The sequence below is a fragment of the Aquarana catesbeiana genome, linkage group LG11, assembly GCF_042186555.1.
Source record: "Aquarana catesbeiana isolate 2022-GZ linkage group LG11, ASM4218655v1, whole genome shotgun sequence".
NCBI lineage: Eukaryota > Metazoa > Chordata > Amphibia > Anura > Ranidae > Aquarana > Aquarana catesbeiana.
The window spans coordinates 262,531,282-262,552,606 of record NC_133334.1 but is presented as its reverse complement, the minus strand read 5'-3'; the positions used below and the strand labels follow the sequence as shown (position 1 = coordinate 262,552,606).

Here is a 21,325-nt window from a genome sequence, read left to right as displayed (position 1 = left end):
GGCGGTATTTTCAATATGAAGCTAAGATCAAGAACACTGGGGGGGGGGGGGGGGGACATGACCTCAACCTAGCAGGTGGAAAGTTCAAAACTAACCTTAGAAAGTAGTTGAGGCTCTTGAAATAGACTTGCAGCTGACATAATGCGTCAGTCAACAGTAAATTAATTGAAACAGGTATGGGATAAACAAAGATCTATACCCAGATTAAAAAAAAAACACAAAAAAATATATAAATTAAAAAAAATAGGGCAGACACAATGGACCCTTTGGTCTTCCTTCTGCCATCACTCTTCTATGTTTCTTTAAAGGTCAACTATTAAAATACCCATAAATAGGGTGACAACGCTGCAGTGATGTCATGGCAGAATGAGCAACGTTGCCACCTAGCAGAAAGATGCTGAAATTCAAGGGATCTACTGGCAGGGTCAAAAACTAGTGAAACTATATTACAGGAAGGGATGCAGCCAACAAAAATAGTTGCGTGATTACGATTGACAGCCTTTATAATATAGAGTATGTAAGGTGTCCCATTAAGGCCTGCAAAGGTTTTCTATTGCATGGAAAATGAGGGAGCCCTAGTTTTAATTTTTATATCTATATATATATATATATATATACATATATATATATATGTATGTGTATATATATATATATATATATATATATATATATATATATATACACACACGCGTGTATATGCTGAAAAGGTAGTGCTGAAAGGGTTAATACCATCGGCCTACTGTACAAAGGTCATAGGTAACTTGTACTTTGTACTTAAGATTGGGCGGCTGGTAGCAATTTAGAAGTTTTTCATGTGTACATCAAAGGCAAGTGGAATCTTGGGCATCCGTAATGTTAATCTATGCCAATTGGCGCTGGCAGGTAGATTGATGTCAGATTGTTCCCGTCTATTAGGCTTCTTTAATGACCCCTCTTCATCAATAAAAAAAAAAAGAAAAAAAAAGAAATAATTTTAACATCTGTATTGTTTTCTTTTTTGTGCACAGGTAAAAAAAAAAAACAAAACAGAAATGCTACAGTAGGTAATCTGATGTGTAAGAAATAAATGCCTGAAGTCTCGAGGAAGTCACTAATTTAGAGGTGTCTTGTTATTGAGACGCACTTGCAAAAAAAACCCTGAATCTCAATTCGCAAATTGGCTCCACGTTTGTCAGGGGATATTTCACATCTAACACGTAAGCCCACGACCTTTAATTAGAAATTTTGCAGTTTGTTTTGTGCCCCTGGAGGCTGACACCTTGAAAAAAAAAAAAAAAAAAACTGCTCCTGATTTCGCCTTGCTAATAAGCATATTCCTCCTACCCTCTGGTATTCTGGTAGAAAATGATGCAAAAGATGTTTAATTGTAGCAGTGGCAATAATTTGTAAGGGAAATGTATTATCAGGGAGAAAGCAAAGATGATCTGATTAAATCTGTGATCATATCACAAAATTTGGCCTGTTTGTACTAAAGGGTTGTTTTTTTTTCTTTTTTTTTTTTCTTTTGCAATCAGGAAGAAGGCAGCATGTCCCGTCTGTCTCTGACGCGTTCGCCGGTCTCCCCGTTGGCTTCGCAAGGAATTCCTCTCCCTGCCCAACTCACCAAATCCAACGCACCTGTCCACCTTGACGTAGGGGGACATATGTACACGAGCAGCCTAGCTACCTTGACGAAGTACCCCGACTCCAGGTAAGAGAATGTCACTTTTGTTCATTTTCGTGTCAAATCTGATGCCAGCGTTGTGCGTACTCCCAGTCCGCGTTCTTCTTTCAAATGCCAGGCTCTTGAATATGTTATTCGTACCGATTTTCTTTGCACTGAACAAACCCAGAGATTTTAGAATTCTAGCATATCGATGGAAGATTAGGAGCAAGCGACTGATTCAATTTCAACTTCTGTTTGAGCCATCGACAACGAAGGATGACAGTTTAATGATGAATCCATAAACGCTTTGTTTTATTAAAGTAGATGTAAACCCTAAATGGATGAAACTTAGTATGCACAAGTTGTTTCTTTTTACCCTTTTCATTCCCTATTGGCTGTCAGTGCTGTTGCTCTCCTCCAGCCACTTCCTGTTGCCTTGCACTTGCTCCTGCGTTGGCTGCACACTATTGCTCTGGATGGTGATGATGTGTGTTGGCATTGCCACTTGTAGTCTCTAGCAGGCACGTGCCGCAACACAGGGGAACAATTGTGAACAGTTTTCACTCTATAACAGGAAATTCCTGAGCACAAACCTGCATGTCAGGATCACCAATTTATTTTTTTAATAAAAGCTGCAAATATTGAAAATTCTTTGAAATTACATTAACACGTTATATCTTATATGATGTTTTGGTGAGTGTGTCTAGATCTACGTTAAGCTTTTGTGTGGTCTATCTAGTCCTCCTGTGCTGCCTACCTTAGTTTTTTAAAGTCGTCTAAAGCTGATGATTGGATTGCATACCTTTATTGTAGCTTTAATTTACTTGCTGTATATTAGCCTTTCTCAACCAAGATTCCTCCAGAGGTTGCTAGCGGTTCCTTGAGCACTTTACAGTTTCTGCCTCCCAGATGAGTTATTATTAACACTAATAATCTTTCTAACAATCCGTAAGGGGCATTTTTCTCACTGACCACCAATGTTAGGAGCATTCTTCCCACTAGCCAGAAATGTAATGGGCATTCTTCCCAATGAACACCAATGAAAAGGGAATCCATCCCAAGAACCACCAATGTAAGGGTAATTCTTCCCAATGAACACCAATGAAAGCGGAATTCTTCACAATGAACACCAATGAAAGGGTAATCCTACCCAAGTACCACCAATGAAAGGGTAATCTTTCCCAAGGACCACCAATGTAAGGGGAATTCTTCCCAATGAACACCAATGAAAGCGGAATTCTTCACAATGAACACCATTGAAAGGGTAATCCTACCCAAGGACCACCAATATAAAGGGAATCCATCCAAGGACCACCAATGTAAGGGGAATTCTTCCCAATGAACACCAATGAAAGGGGAATTCTTCACAATGAACACCAATGAAAGGATAATCCTACCCAAGTACCACCAATGAAAGGGTAATCTTTCCCAAGGACCACCAATGTAAGGGGAATTCTTCCCAATGAACACCAATGAAAGCGGAATTCTTCACAATGAACACCATTGAAAGGGTAATCCTACCCAAGGACCACCAATGTAAAGGGAATCCATCCAAGGACCACCAATGTAAGGGGAATTCTTCCCAATGAACACCAATGAAAGGGGAATTCTTCACAATGAACACCAATGAAAGGGTAATCCTACCCAAGGACCACCAATGTAAAGGGAATCCATCCCAAGGACCACCAATGTAAGGGTAATCCTTCCCAATGATCACCAATGAAAGCGGAATTCTTCACAATGAACACCAATGAAAGGGTAATCCTACCCAAGGACCACCAATGTAAAGGGAATCCATCCCAAGGACCACCAATGTAAGGGGAATTCTTCCCAATGAACACCAATGAAAGCGGAATTCTTCACAATGAACACCAATGAAAGGGTAATCCTACCCAAGGACCACCAATGAAAGGGTAATTCTTCCCAAGGACCACCAATGTAAGGGGAATTCTTCCCAATAAACACCAATGAAAGGGTAATCTTTCCCAAGGACCACCAATGTAAGGGGAATTCTTCCCAATGAACACCAATGGAAGGGGAATTCTTCACAATGAACACCAATGAAAGGGTAATCCTTCCCAAGGACCACCATTGTAAAGGGAATCCATCCCAATGACCACCGATGTAAAGGGAATCCATCCCAAGGAACACCAATGTAAAGGGAATCCATCCCAAGGACCACCAATGTAAGCGGAATTCTTCCCAATGAACACCAATGAAAGGGTAATCCTTCCCAAGGACCACCAATGTAAAGGGAATCCATCCCAATGACCACAAATGTACGGAGAATTCTTCCCAATGACCACTAATATAAGGGAAATCCATCGCAATGACCACCAATATAAGGGAAACCCTTCCCAATGACCACCAATTTAAGGGGAATCTTTCCTAATGAAAACCAGTATAAGGGAAACCTTCTCTCTCTGATCGCTAATGCAAGTGGTTCTTTCTCCACTGATCACTAATATGAAGGCACCAAACCTATTAATAATGTATAAAAGCACCAGTGACCACCAGTGTAATAAAGTACTATACTGACCATCAATGTAAGAGGCACTATTTTAAAGACCATCTCTATAAGGCCATACACACACTGGGCGTCTAGCTCATGCACATCCAATCCTGGCATTGTCATGTAACCAGGAGACACAGCCTGGCAAAGTCTATGACAGGCCAAAATAGCCGCGGGTGGACCTTTTACCAAGTGATACTTGGCTTTAGGGCCCTATAGGTTCAGGGACATATCCCTGGAAAGCAGATATTTTGTGATTTATTTTTTTTTTCTTGTTTACCAAATGTGAGCATGTTCTGCTATTTTCACAGTCTGCATTCCATTTTTGGTCATTATTATTTGTTTAATTGTATTATGTTGAATTATATTATACATTCCTTATTCTTTTATTTATTTATCCGCAACTTTCTATTCATGCGTATGTCCTGTTAGCTGAGGGGTTCCCTGAGGCCTGTGTGTAATTTAAAGAGCCCCATTATGACAAAATGTTAAGCAATGCCCCATACACACGATCGGACATTCCGACAACAAAATCCATGTTTTTTTCATCGACGGATGTTGGTTCAAACTTGTCTTGCATACACATGGTCACACAAAGTTGGTCGGAAATTGTGAACGTCAAGAACGCGGTGACATACAACTCGTACGACTAGCCGAGAAAAATGAAGTTCAATAGCCAGTGCGGCTCTTCTGCTTGATTCCGAGCATGCGTGGCACTTTGTGCATCGGAATTGTGTACACACGATCGGAATTTACGCAAACGGATTTTGTTGTCGGAAAATTTGAGAACCAGGTCTCAAATTTTGTGCGACGGAAATTCCGATGGAGCCTACACACGGTCGAAATTTCCGACAAAAGCCTCCCATCGAACATTTTCCGTCGGAAAATCCGACCGTGTGTATGGGGCATAAGGGTGCTGTAGAGTGTAGAAAAACATTGATCCAATGAAGCGATACAACTGCAATAGGTGGGAAGAACCACGTTTGCCCCTGGTGTTTGGTTTTGCCTTCCTCCAATTCACGTCTTTTGAAACTAATGGGCATTTGTAATTTTCCAACCTATTTTGTACCTTTGGATAGAGCTGTGCTCATCCCAAACTTGGTTAAAGTTGAAATAAAGTTTCAGAGATACTTAGTTATGTACAGCAATGTAGGTAATAGGGATTCCATTCTTTTTTTGTTAGAAAAGTACTGTTTTCTTTTTACATGCTTTCTTTTCTCTTTCGCTCTCTCTCTGTGCGGAGCTCTTCCTGTAGACTCTTAATAGGAACTTCCTGTGAACATGTACACACTTCACCAATGGTTGAACCTGTTGCTCTACTTTGTTTTAAATCATACAAGCAATGTCTATCCACAGACACCTTCTGTCTTTGGGTGACATTGCTTCCTGTCCTAGGGTGACAACACAGCAGATGAAGCGTTGTCATCCTAGCACAGGAGGTGTCTTGCTTGTATGTTTAAAATCAAAGCGGGGCACGTAAAATAGGTTTGACTCTTTGACATTACAAGTACAGTATATGTGCAACAACGTATTTGGTTTAGGTGTTTGAGTTAGTAGGTGACATACAATACTTCCTATCATTACCTTTAATCCGCCTCTCCGCCAGTTGTTATAATATTGTAAAGGATACCATGCAAATGTAGTTTTCATGAAAGATTTTAGTGCCACTTGTGGATAAATAGAGTTCTTGATATGTTTTCGGTGATGGTGGCTTAGTGGGGAGAAAAGCAAAGCTGATATTCTGTCCGGTGGGCCTGTAAGGTTCAGGGTACGAGATAGCTGGACCGGTTGGGATTGGGGATTCCAGAGGATGGGAGAGAATCTTGGGAAGACCTGAAGGTGAGCATGGGAGGAGATGACAAGGGAGCTAGAGAGCAGGAGGTCTTGGGAAGAGCAGATACGAGGTTTGGATGATGGTGATGTAGCGTAGGGCAGAATTGTGGATTGCTTTACACCAGTGGTCTCCAAACTGTGGACCAGGGGCCGGATTTGGCCCTTTGCTTGCTCTGATCTGGCCCTTGGGGTACTATTTCACCAACTCACACCAATGATGGAGCACCATTCCTACCACTGACACCATCTATGGAGCACTGTTCTTCTCTTTGGTATCCGTAATGGAGCACCCTTCCTCCCATTGAAACCAACGATGAGGCACTGATGCCGGGGCATTTTCTACTCCCACTATGTCACAATCTGACGTCCCTAAAGCCTGAAGGACAATAAACTTGCCCTTTGCTTAGAAAGTTTGGCGACCCCTGCTTTTCACATTGTTATGGATAAGTCTGGCAGCAGATACATCAACCAATAGTCGTTATCAAAAGTAATTTTCCATATTTTTAAATCTGCAGCTTTAATTGATTAATAATAATAATAACAATAATAATAATAATAATAATAATCAAAAGAATAATTTAATGTTTTCCCCCATTATTTTTAATATATTTTCCCTGGTGATCCTGCCATAAGAGTCCTTGCTTGGTGACAGCTCTCTGCCCCTGTCTTCCAACTGTGCTCCTGCACCGTCACCCTGGCACACAGGCTTCTGATGGAGACTACAATAGTCATTACAACATACATTACACTGGCATGATGCACTGTTTTCACCATCAGATATACTGCCCTGAGAAATGACATTCAGCCATTGCTGGAGTGTATATAGGCTGGATGTGGCTGCAAAGAGGCTGCATCAGCACTGAGATGTAAAGGATGAAAAAAGGTCAAAACTGTATTTAATAAAAAAGAATTATAATAATAATACATTCAGGAATTGTTTTATGATATTATACATTCAGGAATTGTTTTATGATATTCAGCGCTAAATAGATTCAAGGACCATTGCCAGTTTTAGACTTCCTGGTGATTATGCCAACTTGAAGCGATATTAACCCAAAACCAAAACTGTAATACAGTATATTTTAGCTTACCAATCACAAGATATGGTTTGCTGCATTCGTTTTCTTTTTTAGCCTCCCCCCCCCCCCCCCCCCTCTGTTTTCACCTGGTGATCTGGCCAGTAGCACACCTCTACTTTTAAACAAGGGATTGTGAAATATAACGGATGAACACTGTTGCCTCCCTTCATTGTAATGGGCAATCTGAGGGCGCTGAGTACCCAGTGCCGTCATAAGCGGCGTGCGCCTGCCGCATCAACAATATGTCATTCAACAGCACAGTAGACGCAAGGGAAAGTAGAAAAAAGATCCCATAACATAATTTGCGCTGAGATTTTTTTTTTTTTTTATTGGTTCAGGCTTTTATGTGGTATGGAGAAGTAGTGACCACACACAGCAAATGTGGCACAGCAAGCAAGTGCAAATGTGAATGGCACATCATTAATTCCCCCTTTAGGTAAATGGTACATTGAAGGCTTCAGATGTGTACCCCTAGAAAAAAAAGTTACACTTTTAAACATACCTTTTTCTTTTTTACATTTTCCTAGTCAGGTGTGACCCTTCACCACAGAATTAGGCCGGGCTCACACTTTTGCGACTTGGATGAGGATTTATTTTTTTTATTGGATGAGGATTTTCCGCATCCAATTCGCATAGCAGGAGATTTTGACCGTCTCTCTATGGAGCCGGTTCGCATATCTCTGCTGCGGCTCTGGTGCGAATTTGCACAGACGTCCCATGTGTCTTTTGGTCCCTTTCAGGTCCGAATTCAGCCCAAAATTTGGCCTGAAATCGGACCTAAAACGGTGAACAGGGACGCAGCGGACCCCTGCTGTGAGCCGCATGCAAAGATGAGTGTGAACCCAGCCTTAAGCCCGTACATGTTTTATATTTGTTTTATTTAGCCCAGCACTGTAATTATCTGCCTAATTAGCAAAGTTTTTTTATTATAGCGATGCAGGCAAATTGGCTTTGCTGTGTTTTCCGGTTGCGTCTGACCGGCCTCTGCCCCGACTTATAAACACACAGGTTGTGATCTGGTGTAATAAGCTTCTGGAACAACAGGTAAATGTGTAACCAGCTCTTCACATTCAGAAAGGTCACCCTGAGTCTAGAAACGGATGCTGCAGCTCATCTGTCTTCATTTCTTTTTACCACAAGTCTCCGATGAGGGGAAAGAAAAGGAATGCCGCCCTCAGACAGAGGGGTAGTTCAGGGTATGTGGCATATTTTGGCTATCAGGGTCATGCTTGTAACATCGTAATTAGAGACCTTCTCGCTTCCCTGTGCTACCAGATGTTTGGCTTCAGTTACCACTATTAAAAATCTATTCGCCCTGTAGTAAGGTTCTACCAGACCGACTTCTTGTGTTCATTTCCAAGGGTGGCTCAACCGAAAACATGGGCCCATAAAAATAAGCTACTAATAGGCCGATTCAATGCAAAACAATTAATTTTGTGTGTTAGCTGGCAAGATAACGCACCAGCGCCTTCCATCTTGACAGTAGGCGTGCCTGCGGATCGTCGGCCTGGGATAGGAAGGGTAAAACTAGAGATCTGAGTTTTAGAGGCAGCTCTCTATCAGTCGGGGATTTGTGGGGATCTCCAGAGCAGTCAAAAAAATATAGAAAGAGTGAGAGCGCCATACAAATTGTGTAAAACTTTATTTTGCTCAATAAGCAGTCACAAAGTGACAGGTGGTCTTCTCTAAGTGTAGTATCTGTTCTTAGCAGTTTTCAGGAACAGAAAGATGGTGTCTTTATCCAAGGAAGGGCGCCATTAGTAATTCCTAATGTAATAAGGAAGCATAGGTGTGCCGAAGCACACCCGAAACACCCATAGCTGCCAACTGCTCTGGGTGACATGCACATTACTGGGATGAATCTCCTCCCCCAGCAGTTTCAGGCACCCCCAGTTCTCAGGAGGACTGCAGGAACATCCCCAATATGGAGCCTGCCTCCTCCTTGCTTTCTTCTAGTATTGCAATTAAGATTGAGAGGGTGGAATGGGGATGCGCTAGCCTTGGAGATCGCGCTGGGCCCACCTTCTTCTGGTGGTGTGTCACGTGTGCGCTGAGCAGAAGAAGTCAGAGGGAGTGTGTGCGGACTATATAGCTTTGGGGTGCACACCCTAATGCAAAAGGCTGCGCACGCCTATGAGTGGAAGGGATCCTTCTCCTCCTGGGTTGAGTCTGATCTGGAGTACCAAGCTTGTCCCCAATTGCAAGCAGGCTCTCCCTGGTCGGGGGCTGGGAGGGGCAATTAGCTCCCAGGTGATATGCCCCCATTGAGGTTTGCATCCCAGGGGTTGCCAAAAAAACCATTATGGATTTGGGACCACACAGGGGTTTCAACTGAACTAGCTTATATAATTTTTGCTATTTATGCGCACACTTCTTGGGCAGGCCTTTTGGCTAGCTCAGAGCAATTGATATATCAGCCAGAAGGCCTGCCTTTTTTTATGCACATGACACTTTTTATTTTGTTCTTGTACTGATTATTGTGAGAAGTGTGGTCTATATTTGTTTTCCTCTCGCAGAGACTGAGGATGCAGGTTATCAGAGCCTGCTCTGATGTTGGGAAGAGAATCTGTGGCCTCTGGGTCATTTTCCTCTCCCCAACTGAGGTGTTTCTTCAGGAGAGACCTCACCAAGTACTTAGTGGACCAGCTTCGACGGGCCCCCAGGAGTGGGATCCACCTGGCTTTGGCCAAATAGACCAGAGTGCCTTGCCCCTGTCAGGAGCCTTGTGCCCCAGGGGTTCAGGGGTTGAAGCCCTTCCTTTTTGAAGGTTGGTCCATTACTGAATCCTATTGCAATTTTTTCATGTGCTGTGATTTCATGGTTAATTTTTTAGTCACAAGGTTAAAAACAAAAAAACAAAAAACAAGTGGTCTCAAAAAGAGGCCATGTTTTGAGGCACAACACTCCCACTTCATCGGGGGTAAGAAACAAGATAACATAAAATAAAATCTATTTGAGTGTTTAGAAAGTATAAAACATGAATGCATTATTATATAAGAAAATCATGATAGCTCCCTACATTTGGATGAATAGACAGGTGTTTTGTGGTTTCCAAAGCTGTTTATTTTTATACCTGGTGGCATGGAAGTGGTGGCGATGTTCAGTGTTTTGACACTGGGCTGGTCGCTTTTCCAAACCAACATTGAAGGTATAGGTATAGGGGGTAATTCCTTAGAAGGCTGACCTAATGAGGTGAATTCCAGCAAGTGGTTCAATCCCTCAGTAGAAAGGTATTCAAATTGCCCAGGTAGCTTAAACCTAAAATTAAAGTGATGGATCACTACATACTACTATATTGTCAAAAGTATTGGGAAGCCTACCTTTACACACACGTGAACTTTAATGGCATCCCAGTCTTCGTCCGTAGGGTTCAGTATTTAATTTGCCCACCCTTTACAGCTATCAACTCTTCTGGGAAGGCTGTCCACATGTTTGACCATTCTTCCAGAAGAGCATTTGTGAGGTCAGGCACTGATGTTGGATGAGGTCTGGCTTGCAGTCTTCACTCTAATTCATCCCAAAGGTCTTCTGTTGGGTTGAGGTCAGGACTTTGTGCAGGCCAGTCAAGTTTCTTCACCCCAAACTCGCTCATCCATGTCTTTATGGACGTTGCTTTGTGCACTGGTCCAAATCATTTGGTGGAGGGGGGATTATGATGTGGGGTTGTTTTTCAGGGGTTGGGCTTGGCCCCTTAGTTCCAGAAAATTCTTGTACAATAGAATACAACTTCAGAAGTGATGTAATGTATTGTACTGTATTGTATTTCTTTAATTTACGAGTGTGCGTGGTCTTGGTCACACTATTAGAAGATTAGATTATAAGAAACATTTTTGTGCTTGTCCCTCTGGATATTTTTGCATGAACTATCGTGATCGGCTCTCGAAAGCCATGTACTAATGATCATATTATCAGACGATCTCTCCGAAAGTGGCATTTTTAGTCTGATTTTTTTCATCACATGTACAAGGCATTGGCAAAGTCTTTGCTTTGAACAAGCTTGTTGACTTGCATTTACCAGCTTTGCATCCAGAGGTCTGTGTAAACTAAATCTAAACATATACACTATATGACTATCTCATAGCTCCCAACTGTCCCTGATTTTGAGGGACTGTCCCTGATTTGGAGCAATGTCCCTCTGTCCCCCTCATTTGTCCTTCATTTTGGTCCGATCTATATCGTTTTATATATATATATATATATATATATATATATATATATATATATATATATATATATATAACTTTTATAAAAAAAACTTTTATATATATATATATATAAAAAAAAATATATTCTATATATTTTTTATCTTTCAAAAAGTGTTTCCCAGTGCTAAACCTTTCATTAAAGTTCTAAATTGCTGCATTTGTGAATTTCAAAAGCCATTATAAACGAAGAGTGGTAAAAAAAAAGCCCTTGTGGATTTAATTAACCTTTTTTTTCGATGAATTCTCCTTGGCGTGTCCTATGCCTTCATACATTTGCTAGTAGGTGTCCCTCATTCCCATCTCAAAATGTTGGGCGGTATGCTATCTGCGTGTGGACCCCCCTCCAAAATTTTTGGTGTCTCCAGTGAAGGGTCCTGCTCAGACTACTCCATACAAGGACATTGTAGACAATTTTTCTCTTCCAACCCTGTGGTAACAGTTTGGGGAAGACCCTGAACTGATTGTGAGCCAAGTCTTCTCATCCAACATCAGTACCTGACCTCACAAATGGGCACATACACCCTCCATACTCTTGTGTATCGTCTTCCCAAAAAAAGTGGAGGATGTTATAACTAAAAAAAAGAGGAGCAACTCCATAATATTGGCCGTAGAGGGAGGGGGCAACTCCATATTTATGGCCATGGTTTTGGAAGGGAATGTTCATCATGCTCGTACAGGTGCGATGGTCAGGAGTCCACCAACCTTCGCCCATAAGTGTGCCGTTTACATTTTATTACTTAAAATTTGTCAAAGGAAGTATGTTTGCCAACACAACCAAATCAGAAGTCTTCCTTTTCTCTTGCACACTAGGAAATTACCAAGATCTGCCTTGTTATTGTAGGCAACACCAACAGGTTTTAGTTGTTTCCTTGACTCTGCCAAATCGAATTCTTATTATTGCTGTGAATGTATCTAAGTGTCATCCCTGTCACCAACCTAAACAAGGGCAGGAAACGTTCCTGCACGCTCTGGAGGGAGGGGCAGAAACCAGTTTTCTGCTTTAATTGATGATCCGCTTCTAATTACAGGTACTGTGTTCATAACTTTGACCTGTAATTAAGCTTGATAGAGCGTTACAACCTCCCTGGGAGGACTCATGATACCTTGTATGCTTGAAAACATCTTGCTTTACTAAGAGATGCAGATTTACAATTCACTTACAATAAAAAGCCGGGATTATTGTTTTTTATGCGGAAGGTGTAGGGGAATAAAAAGGTCTTTGCTGACAAACATGATTCCAAAGGTTAATGGCTTGGGGTTGGCTGTCATTAGGGTGCAGGTGTGAGCCATAAAGTGGACCTATGGTGTAAAAATCACCATACTTTCATCGTTAGATATAGTGTGTGAAATGCTGAGGGGGTAATGTGTAATTACAAAAGCCCATAGGCACTGGCAATGTGGTCATTGACACGGAATTTCCTGCTTGAACAGTCTGTTCCTAAAAAGTAGATCTTAACCCTAAGTGGATGACCTTTAGGGGTTGATTTACTAAAGGCAAATAAACTGCACTTTGCAAGAGCAGTTGCCCCAGAGCTTAGTAAATGAGCAGCAGCTCTGCTGACTTCCATCATCCAATCATGTGCAAGCAAAATTGCTGTTTTTTTCTATTTCCTTTGCACCTGATTGGGTATTCTTTGCAAAGTGAATCTTTGCCTCATTTACTAAGCTTTGGAGCAACGGCTTTTCAAAGTGCAAAGTCTATTTGCCTTTAGTAAATCAACCCCCTTAGTTTGCTAAAACACTGTGTACCATAAACAAAGGCCATGTGGTTGTTTTTTTTTTTTTCTATAAAACATTTTTTCACTTTTTTTCCCCATCTCAGTGCTGCATATCTCCTCCAGGCTCTTCTAGCAAATTTCTGTCTACATATACTCCCTGACATAGGCGTGCGCATGGGGTGTGCCAGGTGTGCCCGGGCACACCCTAATCACACTGTGTGGTGCCGATTCACCTTACTGCCCAGTCTCCTCCCCCCTTGTTGTTCCCCCGCCCCACAGTGCTGCTGGCTCCCCTCCTCTTATCCGGCTGCTGTGGGGGATGTTTCAGGATGGAGAGGGGAAAGGGCTCGTAAATACAGTAAAACCTTGGATTGCAAGCATAGTTCGTTCCAGAAACATGCTTGTAATCCAAAGCACTTGTATATCAAAGCAAATTTCCCCATAAGAAATAATGGAAATTCAGATGATTTGTTCCACAACCATTTATTCATAAATCCTTCAGTTTATACTCCATATAAAAAGATTATAGCAATGTGACCAGGTGACCAGGTTGTGTAACCATAAAATGTCCATCCACACATGGAAGCCTCCACAAGGGGATTAGAAGCAAAATCCAGCAGGAGCTCCAGAGTATAAAAGAGAAGAGAGGCGCCTCTTATGCCGCGTACACACAACCGGACTTTCCGTCGGAATGAAGTCTGACCGTCTTTTGGACGGAGTTCCGACGGAGTTCCGCTGAAACAGACTTGCCTACACACGATCACACCAGTTCAATAGCCAGTAGCCAAAAGGCTGCCCTTGCGTTGTTTTTGGTCCGTCGGAATAGCATACAGACGAACGGTTTTCCCGATAGGAACTGATTCCGTCGGAAAGATTTGAAACATGTTCTATTTCTGGGTCCGTCAGAATTTTAGAAAAGAAAAAGTCCGATGAAGCCGACACATGATCGGACTGTCCGACGGAATGATTCCATCGGACCTTTTCTGCTGGAATGTCCAGTCGTGTGTACGCGGCATCAGTGTAGCAATATGTTGCTAAATGTTGTACCTTCATTAAATGTAACCAGGGCTTTTTTTCAGGGGGAACTTGGAGGAACTCAGTTCTACCACCTCTGGCTCAGACCCTTTGGTGCCTGCTCACCACAATCACTTGTAAACACAGAAGTCTGGTTTCTGTATTTACAAGTGACAGCTCTGCACTCTGTGTGTAACCCCCATGAACTCTGCAATGCAATCCTGATATTTAATGCCCCTTTAAGACCCTCCTACTGTTTGTGAAATATGACCACACCCACTATTTGATGCAATTTGAAGGGTGTGTGCGCGGGGGAAGGGGTTTTGTGGGGTCGTGGTTGAGTCCCTGCACCTATTGTTTGAGAAAAAAAGCCCTGAATGTAACCATATTACTACACTTAGAGGCGCCTCTCTTCTCTTTTATACCCAGTTGTGACCTGACACTACTTGTGTATCAAGTCATCGCTTGTATATCAAGTCTAATTTTATTTAAAAATTTTGCTTGTGTTGCAAAACGCTCTCAAACCAAGGTTTTACCGTATGTCATTTACTGACCTCTTCCTTTTTCTAAATGAACACACTCGCTCACTGTGTCCATTCATAACCGAAGCATAGTAGACAGCATTTACTATGCTTCAGTTTGTGAATGAACAGGAAGCCGCTCAGCGCAGAGCACTTCCCATTCATTCACTGCCCTGTGCAGTTGAGGCTGCAGAGAAAGGCCATGTGTGTTTGAGCTGTGGGGTGCACACACCTATGCTATGTAAGTGACAACAGTGGAAGATACCCATGCAATGTGTGTGTAAGAATGAGCACCCGTATTCTCCATTTGAAGCCCATTTGACAGGCTTATGCCACGTACACACGACCGGACTTTCCGGCAGAAAAGGTCAGATGGAATCATTCCATCGGCTATTCCGATCGTGTGCGGGTCTCATCGGACTTTTCCTTTCGAAAATTCTGACCGACCCAGAAATAGAACACGTTTTAAATCTTTCCGACAGAATCAATTCTTATCGGGAAAACCGTTCGTCTGTATGCTGTTCCGACGGACCAAAAACGACGCAAGGGCAGCTATTGGCTACTTGACCTTCCTTTTTCTAGTCCCGTCCTACGTCATCGAGTTCTAAACGATCGGACTTTGGTGTGATCGTGTGTAGGCAAGTCCGTTTCTGCGGAACTCCGTTGGCAAAACCGCCAGAGTTTATTTTGCCGGAAAAAACGGTCGTGTGTACGCGGCATAACAGCGCAGGAGCACGATCAGAAAGCGGGGACAGAGCGTCGCCATGCTATACAGAAATTGCCTAAACAAAGATCTTTTTTAGGGTCACCAGGTTTTTTGTTTTTTTTTTTTCAATCAAAGCTGCAGATTTAAAAACCCGAATCAAACTTTTAGAATAAAATGAATATGCTAACAGCTGTGAATACGTCGTTCTCTATACCAGGTCCGATTAACAAAAGCTGGCTTTAAAGGTTACTGCCCCTTTAAATGTCGAAGTGTTAGCTGTCCTCTTGTCGGAGTTTTCGTATTTAGGGTGTCACCTTTTATCAGGCATCCCATAATGAGCAGCTTCTGTCTTTTATTATAAAAGCTCGATGCTGTATTTTGAAAGTTTGCAACTACTGACGTCCCCCAGCCTTTAAAATCTTGTCTTCTGTACAAAGTCCTTCAGGCATTTCTGCTCCAAAGAGGTAATTATTCCTCCCCCGGACTCCCTTGCTTGCCTCTTTCTTGAGTTAAATATTAATTTAAGGAAGACATATATTAGAAAAAGTATGAAAAATTAGATTTTTACCAGGCCAGGTCTGCGGCTGCCAGTCAGTTTTCTCGCTCCAGTATGTAAGGTGGTGGGGGAGGTTTGGACATTTGAGATGCGGAACTCTACCGGTGGTGTAGGTAAATATTTCTAACCCGCTAGCCTAAAGTGCAAAATCTCAAAGGATGAACATAAAGATTTACTAAAGGCAAATAGACTGTGCACTTTGCAAAGTGCAGTTGGTCCAGAGCTTAGTAAATGAGCAGAAGCTCTACTGACTTCCATCATCCAATCATGTGCAAGCTAAAATGCTTTTTTTTTTTTATTTTCCTTGCACCTGATTGGGTACTCTTTGCAAAGTGAAGCCTTACCTCATTTACTAAGCTCTGGAGCAACTGCACTTTGCAAACAAAGTGCACAGTCTAGTTGCCTTTATTAAATCAACCCCAAAGAGTCTGTGTTGCTGTAGTAGTAACCAGAACCCAAAACCCAATTTTCAGTGCAGGAAAACCACTACTTTCTGTTTATCTGCTGATGGAACTCTGGGCAGTGGCTGAATTTTATATAAACGTATAAGATATAGACTCAGCTGTCTCCCACTCGAGGCTGCCGAGGCCTTCCCAATAACATTCATGGGTTCTCAGGAGCCGCAGACCTCTGCACTACAGGTAGATCATTGCATACTCTGCAGGTAGACAGGAAGCCCATTGTTCTGTATGGCCAGTGCCCGCATAGGTGCAGTATACTGCAGGCAGGGCTGGTGCAAGGATTTTTGATACCCTGGGCGAAACCTCATTATGCCGCCCCCCTGGCTCCACCCCTGACTCCACCCCCTTTGCCCAGCCCATGTATACCCCACCTTTTTAATGAAGCGCCCATAGAATGCAGCCCACCAGCGCTCATCAAATTTCAGCCTCACCAGCGCCCATCAAATTTCAGCCTCACCAGTGCCCATCAAATGCAGCCTCCCCAGTGCCCATTAATGCAGCCTACCAGCGCCCATCAAATGCAGCCTACCAGCGCCCATCAATGCAGCCTCACCAGCGCCCATCAATGCAGCCTCACCAGCACCCATCAAATGCAGCCTCCCCAGCGCCCATCAATGCAGCCTCACCAGCGCCCATCAATGCAGCCTCACCAGCGCCCATCAATACAGCCTCACCAGCGCCCATCAAATGCAGCCTCCCCAGCACCCATCAATGCAGTCTCACCAGCGCCCATCAATGCAGCTTCACCAGTGCCCATCGATGAATGTTTGCTTGCTTCCATTCATTCGGGAGTCGGGACACAGACACAGTCCTCCACCGCTGCACCTCTGACATTATGTTCAAACGGAGCGCCAGCTGCCTGCTGGTGCTGAAACTTAGTTGCTTGCTGCGGAGGGAAGAGAGAAGGAACATCAGTGGCCGGGTGCCCTAGGTAGCAGTGCGCCCTAGGCGGCTGCCTAGCTTGCCTAGTGGTAGCACCGGCTCTGACTGCAGGGGTTGCCAGTCCTAAGAGGCTGCAATTGTCGCCCGGACCCTGAGAGGCCACCACATTGTGAACTGGGAGATGGTTCAATGAAAAGCCAACTTTGATATTTTAGTATAGTGAAACCCAAGAAAAATGTCCATTTATTCATTCTTTTGCATTGAAGCCTGCAAAGCATTGCAACCATAATCAGTGTATTGCAGGTGCAATGCAGAGGCCTCTGCAGACTATTCCTACAGCCGCAGGTCCATACTGAGGTACGGACCTTCGGTTATGGGCCTGGAGGAAGTTATCAATGGATGTCACAGCACTTGATTTCGAGGGACTGTCCCTGATTTGGAGTCCCTCTTTCTTTCCCATTTGTCCCTCATTTTGATCTGATCCATATAGTTGTATATAAAATACACTATTTATCTTTCAAAAAGTGTTTCCAAGTGCTAAACCTTTCATCCAAATCCTAAATTGCTGCATTAGTAAAATGTAAAAAAAAAACAATATAAAGGAATAGTAGTGGTAAAAAAAGCCCCCTGTGGATTTAACTAATCTTCTTTTTTTTAAAGTTAATTCTCCTTTAAGGGGCGTGGCAGGGGGTGTGTCTTATGCCTACATACTTGTGCTAGTAGGTGTCCCTCATTCCCATATAAAAATGTTGGGAGGTATGGCTGTGTGTGTGTGTGGGGGGGGGGAATAGGGGGTCATATTGAGGCTTTTATATAATAGTAAACTATTATGTATATATATATTATATTCCGACCGTGGTGTACGCTCCATCCAACTTTTTCTGTCTGAATTTCCGCCAGCAAAAGATTGAGAGCAGGTTCTCTATTTTTCCGAAGGAAAAAGCTCTTGATGGAAATTCCGTTCGTCTGTATGCAATTCCGACGCGCAAAAACCCACGCATGCTCGGAAACAATTCGACGCATTCTCGGAAGCATTGAACTTCATTTTCTCGGCTCGTCGTAGTGTTGTACGTCACCGCATTCTTGACGGTCTAAAGGTCAGAGAACTTTTGTGTGACCCGTGTGTATGCAAGCCAAGCTTGAGCGGAATTCCGTCGGAAAAAACCATCCAAGATTTTTCCGACGGAAATTCCGCTCGTGTGTACGGGGCATTAAAGTGGTTCCAAAGGCTCAAGATTAATCACAGCCAGTGAGCCAATAAGGAGAGAGCGGGGGCAGGGCTCTGTGTGTGAATCGACACGCAGAGCCGCTGCTCGGGGGCGAGCCTTCCTGGGAGCCCCCATTGCAAGCTGCTTGCTCTGGGGGGGGGAACTGGGCAGGAGGGAGGGGCCAGGAGCACCAACGAGGAACCCAAGAAGAGGTGCAAAAGCACTGCACAGAGCAGGTAAGTATAACATGTTTGTTAGTTTTAAAAAAATCCCTTTATTATCGCTAAGTCTCTGGTTTATACTTTTGATCCTCTAAATATTCAAACTCTGTATTCTCAGACTCCTCAGATAGGAGACAGCAATAAGGTTCTGGTTGGAAGAGCAATAAGAATTTATAAAAAATGGATTGCAGGATGGAACTGTCTCCCCATCCTGGGGTCTACTTCTAATAAGTGAAAATTGATATTTTCTTTTTTTTTTTCTAATGGGAGATATTGATTTCTGACAGTTTTGCCTATTAAGAAGCTGCTCTGGGCAATTCCTTCCGTCGTGTCAATAAGGCAAGGAAATCTATTTGATAGATTTTGGCAATTTTTAAAGATTTTCCGACCATTCTTTTAACTTGAAATTTATTTAGCAATTACACTGCTATCCATTTGGCATACTCTATTATCGGAATGGAAGCGCTTTGACCACTTGACCTCCAGAAAACTTCACCCCCTTCATGACCAGGTACATTTTTTGCTATTCTGCACTACGCTACTTTAAATAATAATCATTTATTATTATAAGTTATTATGATAGTAATTGCATGAGCATCATGCAGTGCTGTACCCAAAACTAAATTTATATTATTTTTTTTTTCACTCAAATAGAGATTTTTTTTTTTGGTAGTATTTGATCACCACTGGGTTTTTTTTTTATTTGTTGCGATATAAACGAAAAAAAGACTGAAAATTTTGAAAAAAAAAAAAACAAGATTTTTTACTTTAGGTTTCAAAACATATCCAATAAAAAAAAAAAATTAAAAAAAATCAAATTTCTTCAATAAATTTTGGTCTGATTGTATTTTGCTACATGTCTTTGATAAAAAAAAATAAAAATAAATCTCAGTTAGTGTATATTGATTGGTTTGCGTGAAAGTTATAGCATCTACAAACTATGGTATATATACTGGATTTTTTCTTCTTTTATACTACTAATGGCGGTAATCAACAACTTATAATGGGACTGCGACAGTGTGGCGGGAAATCCAACACTGACGCTGGGGTGGGATCTGACTAACTGCTACTGACATCACCAGTGACACTAATACATTGATCAGTGCTAATAATAAACACTGTCACTGTACTAATGACACTGGCTGGGAAGGGGTTAACGTCTAGGGCGAACAAGGAGTGAATGTGTGCCTATGTGTATGTGTCGATTCTCAACACAGAGCTCTGGGTTGTGATCGTACACAACTGATCCGCAAGGCTTCACTTCCTGATTCCCTTACCGAAGATGCCTCCACCCGGAGCCGAGGGACAGATTGGCTTCAGGTGAGGACATTGCAGGCTAAGTGTCATTAAATCTTCTGCCTCATTCCTCTGCTATCAGCATGGGTCACTTCTGACAAGTTTTCCTGACACCGAGAGAAAAAAGGTGACAGGGGAGCTGATTGACAACCTCAGCTCTGTTCCTGTGTGCTGTGTGAAGGGGGTGTGTCTCTTCCATCCAATCAACTCTCAGATCTCTCCTCACTGGGCTCTGCAGAGTGTAATTTCAGTTTTCTTTCCCTTTTTTTTCTTAACTTTCAGATAAGCTTTATAAATTAAGCACTTTGAATGGATGTAGAAAAGACTGCAGATAAACAGGTACAGCTTACGTAGGAGGATTTGTTTCATCTCTGTGTATTACCTGAGGTCAGTCACTTCACTGGGTATATGGAAGGGTTTACAACCACTTTAACACTGTAAATGCGGCCCCACACACTTAAAGTGGTTGTATACCCTTACTGCGGAAGTTGTACCTATAGGTATGCCTAAAATAAGCCTCACCTATAGGTACCGGAGATATTTACGTTGTAGTGCATCGATGATGTCATCGGCGCATGCGCTATAAAGAAACGGCCCTCCGTGCGTGCGGGAGTGACGTCACGTGACTCCGGCCAGTCACAGAGCCGGAGTCTGCGGCCCGGAAGGAAGAGGGGTGAAGATGGATGCGGCATCCAGCGGGGACAGCGCAGGATTCGTTTGCAGGTAAGTAGCCCATTATGCTTTTAGTTTGCAGGGGAAAAAAGAGGAAGTAAAACCCATCAGCCTTATCTCCATACACCTGGAGCGGCGGTTCTTTTTCTTGTATACTAGTGGTTAAGCCAAGAAAGGCAAGCCCAAAAAAACGTATAGAAAAATGCAACGCAAACGCAGTAAAGCGCACTACAAATGCATACAAACATGCAGTCAAAAACGCTACGCTACGTGCAGTTTCTGGTGTGAATGGGCCCCAACTCTTTCATTTCAAGAAAAAAGCAACTCCCTCCATGGGTGGCTTTTATACATTTTATCATTTGCAAGTTTTTAACACCTTTTATGTTACTCTTCACTTTGACATCACCACTTCCCGTGTCAGACTTTTAGAAATTGCAAGCAAACCAGGCGCAATTTCAGAGCAAAAAATAAAAAATAAAAAATCAGACAAACTGCATGAAAACCGGAAGCAATTATTTCCACAGTCTTCATAAGCAGGCCTTGCGCTATTCATAAACACGCACATGAAATAAAAAAAAAAAAAAAAAAAAGATGTAATGGAGCTGGCCTGTCCTTGCGAATCCCATAGTAGGTTTTCTATGATGAATACTTCAATCTCTGCTCCCAGAATGCTATAGAACAAGAGCAGCCTATCGCCGAGGGCCCAATGAGATTCAGAGCCGCGGGCTATTGACCTAGTGCTACAGCTGTACCATGTGCAGATCTGGTTGGGAAGAAGCTGCACACGAGATGGGAG

At 42.7% G+C, this 21,325-nt stretch overlaps 1 protein-coding gene across 1 annotated transcript in view; it reads left to right on the top strand.

The window, feature by feature from the left end:
* KCTD15 (potassium channel tetramerization domain containing 15) overlaps positions 1-21,325 on the top strand; it is a 66,920-nt gene that overhangs the window by 6,374 nt on the left and 39,221 nt on the right. Inside the window, 1 exon segment of the mRNA XM_073605769.1 lies at positions 1,515-1,690. Within this exon segment, the coding sequence (XP_073461870.1) occupies positions 1,515-1,690 (176 nt within the window).